General features: G+C 37.3%; 1 protein-coding gene across 1 annotated transcript in view; it reads right to left on the reverse strand.

Moving 5' to 3' along the window:
- Positions 1-7,880, reverse strand: part of slc26a6 (solute carrier family 26 member 6) — a 22,965-nt gene extending 15,085 nt beyond the window's left edge. Inside the window, exons 1-8 of the mRNA XM_037535747.1 lie at positions 7,223-7,880; positions 4,116-4,255; positions 3,232-3,342; positions 2,447-2,622; positions 1,561-1,725; positions 1,200-1,352; positions 615-697; positions 268-415 (exon numbers count right to left, since the gene is read on the reverse strand). Of these exons, the coding sequence (XP_037391644.1) occupies positions 268-415; positions 615-697; positions 1,200-1,352; positions 1,561-1,725; positions 2,447-2,622; positions 3,232-3,342; positions 4,116-4,255; positions 7,223-7,359 (1,113 nt within the window). The 5' untranslated portion in view covers positions 7,360-7,880. The remainder of the gene's footprint in view (positions 1-267; positions 416-614; positions 698-1,199; positions 1,353-1,560; positions 1,726-2,446; positions 2,623-3,231; positions 3,343-4,115; positions 4,256-7,222) is intronic.
- Positions 7,881-8,108: the final 228 nt, after the last annotated feature.

Below are 8,108 nucleotides of genomic sequence, written 5' to 3' on the forward strand. Positions count from 1 at the left end.
ATCTGCTTTATGTGTAGCATATGGTCTGTTACCACAGACAATGTTTTACCTGTACTTGAAAAAAGAAAAGAAAAAAAATGAAAACCTGTTTTAGCAGCCAGCGGTCAGGTGTTTTAGGTCAACAGGCTTTCTGTTCTTGTACTAAGCACTGGAAACCAAAATGACTGTCTGTGGTAACTCACTGTGTGCTACAGATAGAGATCAGGTTAAAAAAACATTGGAGTATTTCTTGAATTCATTAATCAATTTCACAACAGAGCCTCTTGCCTGGTTGCTGTCAACTTTGTAGCCATATTTGAGAGCAAAGGTTCTGCCCAGAGAGATGGCAATTCCATATCCCACAACAGCCAGAGCGAACGCATCACCAACCATAGTCCCCATCAGAGAGAAATCAGGCAACACTGGAGGCTGCAGACTACAGAGGCAGAGGAAGAACAAAGAGGAGAGAGAAGGAAAAAGACTTTAGTCATATAAAGTCATATTAAAGAAGTAAAACTTTTAGCTGTATTGTTTTACTACTGTCAACATTAACACAAAATGTCTAAAACACAAAAGCTTTATGCACTGTCATTGCTCTGTTTTCTGAAATGAGAGAGGATGAGAGAGAGGCTTACCCTGATGGAATTTCGCCTACAACCTCCACTTCATACAGAGTCTTGAAATCAAACCGCCATGACACCGCAGTGGCTATAATAATCTATAGATATATAGATAGATAGATAGATAGATAGATAGATAGATAGATAGATAGATAGATAGATAGATAGATAGATAGATAGATAGATAGATAGATATTTTCAAAATGTTATTTAGTCAGGAATTCAGGAAAAAGTAACTAGAACGTCCCTAGCCATTGCATGCATATGATAAATTCTATCACCAACATAATATAATATAATATAATAATATAGTATTGGCTGCCATGAGGAGGTTTGGAAACAGCTTAACAGATACACAGAGAGACATCAAATCATTACATAGTGCATTAATATTGTTTGTACTTTTTCTAAAATTGATATTTTTTAATATTAGTTTTAAGATTATGTTAACTGGTAGAGAGACCCATAGAAACCCAGCCCTGAAATATGTTTTTTTAATTGTTCTTTTCTCAGGTGCCTACATTTTTGCACATTGTCATACATCCACACATTTATATGTTTGTGTTTGTGAGAAGGATGTGCATGTGTGAAATCACTCACAGTTATGAGCTCAACCGGTATAGGAACGGGAAGTTTGCGTGCCAGCAATGAATTCACTTCCTTAGCAGAAACCAAACACACGATGGTTACTATGCTCACAACCAGTGTACCGATGTTTGTCCCACCAAGCAATGAACACACATCCAACACTGTCTGGAGAGAGAGAGAGAGCGAGAGAGAGAGAGAATAAATACTAACTGAGCAATGTTCTCCCCACCACTAGGGGGAGCTGAGCCAATGTCAAACAAACACATTCATGCGAGGCAAGGGCTAAATGTCCATATATATATATATATATATATATATATATATATATATATATATATATATATATATATGTATAATAACATGTAATACTCACATATATAAGAGAGAGGGGTCCGTTGTAGCGCTGGGGGTTGATCCCAAACATGTATTTCAACTGGGAGACCATGACATGAATGGCTGCTCCTGTAGTATAGCCTCTAACCAGAGGCTCTGAGAGATACGTCACAACGAAGCCAAACTGCACCAGACCTAAGAGCAGCTACACACACACACACACACACACACACACACACACAGAGTAACAAGTTTAGAACCTGAACCTGACCCTGATGTAGCCCAGCAAAATTCTGACTGAACACAAGTGTAGTCTGACAAAATTCTGTCTGATTCTGACTGTAGTCTGATAGAATTCTATCTGTATCTGATTGTAGTTGGACAGAATTTTGTCCAAATCTGATTGTAGTCTGATAGAATTCTATCTGAATCTGACTGTAGTCTGACAGAATTCTGTGTGATTCTGACTGTAGTCTGACAGAATTCTGTGTGATTCTGACTGTAGTCTGATAGAACTTTGTCTGAATCTGACTGTAGTCTGATAGAATTCTATCTGTATCTGATTGTAGTATGATATAATTTTGTCTGAATCTGATTGTAATTTGACAAAATTGATAACAAAATGAAGGAAAGTATTACTGGACAGCGGTAACCTCACGAACCTTGCAGCCTCTCCTGTCTAGCAAATTCAGTTTTACTGTAGTCATAAGTGTAGAAGAATACAGAAGAAAAACTAAAATCAGTTAAATGCAGGCCAAAATCTGTACAATATATACAAAAGAAGTACCAAAAGCCTAAAAATGAAATATAAACCTGACCCAAAACTGACAAATATGTGAAAAACACCAAATCAAAAATGAGAGGTCGGTCCCAACAGGCTCAAATAAATATTTGAAACTCCCGTGCAGATACACAGAGAGACATACCTGAAAGATGCCGGAGAGGAAGGTGACAGCTGCAGCAATTGCGATTCGTTTATTAATCTGAGCCGCCGTGTCTATGAAGCTCTCGTTGGAATTATTAGTCCACACAATGAACTCTGAATCTGGAGCCAGACGCTCTGTTACACTGCCGATCATTACACTCATCACGGCATACGTACCTACACACATAGTCAGAGAGAGATGTGGGCACCTTGTAACAGTGGTGTCCAAGTTAACGTGATAATTGACATTCATTTTTAATGCTGTTAGCTCATTATCCTACTGTGGTCCCTTAAACTATTTGTAGTTTGAGCCTGAAGTCCAGCTTCTCACACATTGTTGCTATGACTCCACCAGTGTCGTCTCATTTAGGTCTAGCTTTTAAATATCAAGTTCTATTAATTGTGCTCTTGATAAAATTGAAAATACATCTACTGCTATTGTGAATGAATCACTGAGGCATGTCAAGTCCTAAGTAAACCAAACACAGTGCTAATATAGCAATGTCAATCGAGATAAATTAATGAGCAGCAAACTAATAGAAGCTCTAGTTGTCCTTGAAATGAGATGTGAGATTGGTATAAGACTGAGTCTATGATTGTAAAGGAGCAAGAACCTTTGACTGTATATAGGATGTATGTGATTGGTTGAAACAATAAAAGTAATTGCAATTAACTGCTCAAAGCATTAACCATAATGGATTCAATTAATCATCTGAGCACCCCAATTTTTACAGTTGTTTTAGTTGTTTTTGTAGATGTTTTGTGTGTTTACATGTTTGTACTTACCTACTGAGATGTGTTTAGAAGTCCCGAAGATGAAGTAGATGAGGATCGGGTAGAAAGAGGAGTAGAGACCAAACACAGGAGGTACAGCAGCTAGCAATGCATATGCCATACCTACACACACACACACACACACACACACACATTCGGTTTACTGCGTCTCTTTATGCATCCTTGAAGACTGTTCTGAAAACATGGGTCTCAAAAGTTGGGAATCTTGTTATGCTTTCATAATTTTTATGTACAGTATTGTGCAACGCCAGAGATCAAACTGCATTCATGGCCAAGTTATTTATGTTTAGATGTTTCAGAGGACATTCACCTGCACAAGGAAGGGGACAGTCAAAAGGAAAATAAGTGAAAAAACTGGAGTTCAAAAATGTATAAAAATGTATAGAGAACATGGGGCTTCTACCAACCATGTAAGGCCTGGTAAATCACCAACACTGTCATCAACAGATACACAGAACCTAAAGCTTTCATTTCTGAGATATAATCAAGCTCCGCTCAGAAACAATTCACTGTCAAAAGACAACTCAGCCCTTTGGGTCTGAATGGATTTGCAGCTGTCAAGAAGACATTACTGAGAAAAGAAAATAGACAACATTGCAATTCAAACAAAGAAGCTCTCTGGTATCTGCATAGTACTGTAGTATATCGTCATTTCACAAAAACAAATCTCCATTTTAGTCCATTTCTATTTGAACACTGCAGTGTACAATTTTGTACGATGAATGAACGAGTAGAAATACTTTAAAATTACATGGAATAAAACTTCTTTACATTAGCTTACATTAAAAGTTACTATTTTGGAAATGGCTTAATCCAGTCTGGTGTCAAGTGTTCAGTAATGGAGGATGAGTAAATGAAAAATGTGAGTGTGTGACCTTGTGGCAGGTGCATGATGCCCACACTGATTCCTGAGACCAGATCTCCAAAAACATTTTCTTTGAATGGGTAACGTGGCAGCCAGAACAGCAGAGGAACAGATGACAGGAAACAGCTTTTCGCACGAGGACCAGAGCACCTGACAAACAAACACACAACATGTTATTAACATAATTCACAATTTTTAAATGATATTTTACTGGTTACTAGCTTCAGTGGTAATAATCAAGGTTAATCAGTCAGGATTAAACACTGTTCCATGACGGTAAGCTGGCTTGACAGTAGCAAGCTAGCAACATGATGAAAGATCAGCTCAAAGATTAAGATCAGATTCAAACAAACTCCTCAGCGTAGTGTGGTGAAATACTCTGCTGAAGAGAAACTTACTGAGTCAGAATTGTTTAATGTTAAGAGGAACCAAACGCCTGAATGTTTAATGCCTTTAAATGCTTCCTCTATAAAAAACTGTAATATGAAACAATTACAAATTCATAGCTTGATGCCTGAGACATTATTCTAAAATATGATTAAGAAAACTATTTTATTTTTTATTTTATTTTTTTATTTTAAAGCCAGTTGTGCCAGAGAGGCACACGCAGGATATTGTAAGGCAAAATAGTAAGATACATTTTTAGATATATTACTATTGTAGAAACATAGAGGTTCACTGGTCATTTTGGATAGTAAATTAAGTGACTGTATTTAAGCTGTGAACATCACAATCAGGTTGCACCACTACTGTAAAGAAGTCCTAATTTAAATGACTTTATTTATACCTGAATGGTTATATTATACAAAATATTTGACAAAACAATGGAATTACACTATTAATAAGATGCTGAATGACATTAAAGCCTAAAATAATTAAGTGATGAACTGTAAATGCAGCCAGTCTTATTGTCTATACTGTTACAAAATGTTCAACTACTGTCTGGCATTGGCCCAAAACACATGAGTGTGTGGCATTTAGTCATTTAAGAAGTATTCCTAGCTAAGTGAAACAAGTGTAGCAATTCATTCAGCATGTTTGTGAGTAGAAGAGAGAAATTTATGAGCCTTTTGTGAAAACAGAAGCATAACTTTTTTCTCTTTGACATAGAAACAAGCAGGAAACAGAAAATATCAGAAATATAGATCCAAACCTATCAATAAAGAATGTAAATCAAATGGAAATTTATTAAGTAACAGTACTTAGGTAATTATGCATTAGCATTTTGATGCTATGGCAGAAAGACAGTGATAACTCAGGTCTCAGACTAAATTACTTGGTCAGTGGGGGATTCTCTATTTAGTCCTTCATCTCTATGTAGAAACACTGCCAGCGGAACAAGCCCTTCACATGTGCATTTAATGACCACAATAAGTTTTGTGTGGGATTAACAGCAGCACAGTGCGGCAGTATCTCTCCCACAAAGTGCAGCAAAAGCAGATTTGTCTTAGATCACTTTGTTGAGTCAGCTGCTTCATGTTCTATAGAGACGAGTTATAAAACTGCATTGACTGGCATCAGTCCACTGTCATGTAATTAGTATCTTAAAATCGGCGTATTCTGCAGGGTAAACGAATTTACTGATGAATTCCAAAGAGTGAGAGATAATTCCACCAAACAGTGAGAAACATTATAAAAGATCTAAAGAAAAAACAAGTACACTTAAAAATGAATCATGGCAGAAACATTACATTCAAATCTTATCCAGCTGAAACTGACCAGACACTAAGACAAAAGCTGCCAGAGAGTTCTGAACACTGTGACACTCTTAGGCAGAGCCTTTATCTCTGTAATGGACTGTGCGTCATAGCTAGGGTTGCCAAGTATTGGCCTATTGAAAAACAAAAGGTGAAGGGAATAAAATTAGGGTAAAAAATATGCAACCCACTATATACATTAATGCAATACATATCTTTGACAAAATAAGGACTAAAACAACTAAGCAGCTAAATTTAGTGGCCCTTCAAACCGCTAAAAAGTACCTCAAAGGGTCATTTGAGCAATACCATACACTCATGGTTCTTAGTTCTTCAAGGGTTTTTTAGTAAAGAAAATGGTTCTATATAAAACCATGAACACACAAACCTTTGTGTGATTTAAGGGTTCTTTGCATCATTAAAGGTTGATGGAGAATGTGCTGTAGATGGTTCTATATAGAAGCATTTTGAAAAAGGTTCTATATAGCACCAAAAGGGTTCTTCTATTATTATGATGTGAAACCTGTAATAGAAGAATCCTTTCCATCCTATAAAGAACCATTTTTAAAAAGGTTCTACAAAGAACCATCTACAACACATTCTCCATCATGCTGAAGAATCCTTTCACAAAGGGTTCTTTGAGTGTTCATAGTTCTATATAGGACCATTTCCTTTACTGGAGAACCTTTAAAAAGCCATCATTTTTGAGTATGTAAAAGAACCGTTTTTGAAAAGGAGGTGTGTCAATGTGAAGAATTTTTCAAAGGTGTAAAGAACCTTGTTGTGACAATTACACTTTTTAGTACTGTATAGAACCATAAAGGCTGTTTAAAGACTCATACCAGTGGTTCTCAAACAATTTTTCAGGGACCCCCAAACTTCACACTCACACACAAAAATTGCTCTAATGCTCTATTGAAAGGTTCTGTAGGGAACCCAAAGTGTTCCTTCTATGGCATTGTGTAAGGGCCCGTTTTTCATCTTTAAGAGTGTTCTGGAGTTCTTACAATAACAACAAGGTTGGCATAAAACCTACATGTTGAGCGAACCACCTCCCAATTAAAAGTGAATAAAATAAATAAATAGTCAAGTAAAAACTCTCCCACATCACTGTGAGATGGAGATGTTAACCCTAATCATAGCCCTAAGTCCAAAATTCTCAACCCTTAATGTTAATAATCTCTAGGGATGCACCATTATAGGAATTATGGGCCCATATGTCTGATATTTTTTAATATATATGTTGATGCCAAAGGTTGCAAATTCAGCAAAATGAATAAAATACAGACATTTTAGCACATGAGCCCAATTTTAAACATTGGTAAAATCTAAACATCTGTCCAACACTGATCATTCTTTATATCTTATAATACAATAATATACCAATACCGATGAGTTTCTGGTGTTTCACTGGTCTTACCTCATCGACTCCTTAAACTTGTCCAAAAGTGAAGTGTTGACTTCTGATTTTTGTGCCACAGAATCGACTTCGATTTCACCCATGACGTCCCGGTGGATGTGGTATCCCACCCTTCTTCTGTCCTCCATCTCCTCCATCCTGCTTTCAGCACTGTGGCTCCTTCACAGCCTTCCTTCTTTTCTATCCGAGGACCTTCAGGTGCTTCTGTGGTGTCTTTCTAAAGCAGACAATGCGAACGATGGTTCTCACCTCAAACAGTCCACACCAAATCTACTACTAGTTTAACTACTAGTTAAAGCCTGTCTTCTGGAGTGATTAGCCTCAGCAGTAGATTAGCAGACCACCTGGAAAAGTTGTAGATCACTATCATGAACTCAGCAAAGAGAACCTGTAAGAACTAATCCTGTATTCAAGATTTAAGATGAAATGTTCTGTAGTTATCAGTTTGAGTTTGAATGAGTCGTTGTTGTTTGTTATCCTGCACAGAAAAGCTGTGACCCTCTCTACGTCTCTCAGCCCCTCTTAGTGTCTTCAGGCTCCCTTGTTAATGTATATCCTATTCTGTCTGCTATTAATGTGGTCTACATGCGCAGATATTCGTTCCCAGAATCCCCCGGGCTGAAGAGCAAAGTCTCCCATCCAAGAGAAGGAGGGTTGCAAAATAGAAAGAACAGAGAGAACGACAGAGTGACAGATAGACAGACAGACAGGCAGGCAGACAGCCTAAGGGGCTGGATCTTGGAGTCCGTAGTAGTCTTATCTTTGCTTGATTAGATAGGAATTCCCTTCATGGTAGCTCTGTTTTATCAGGTTCTTATGCCGCTTGGTGACATAATGTACTATTTCTCTTATGCTTGACTTTCTGACCAGCAGGGCCGACCACATA

The sequence above is a fragment of the Pygocentrus nattereri genome, chromosome 28 (assembly GCF_015220715.1).
Source record: "Pygocentrus nattereri isolate fPygNat1 chromosome 28, fPygNat1.pri, whole genome shotgun sequence".
NCBI classification, from domain to species: Eukaryota; Metazoa; Chordata; class Actinopteri; order Characiformes; family Serrasalmidae; genus Pygocentrus; species Pygocentrus nattereri.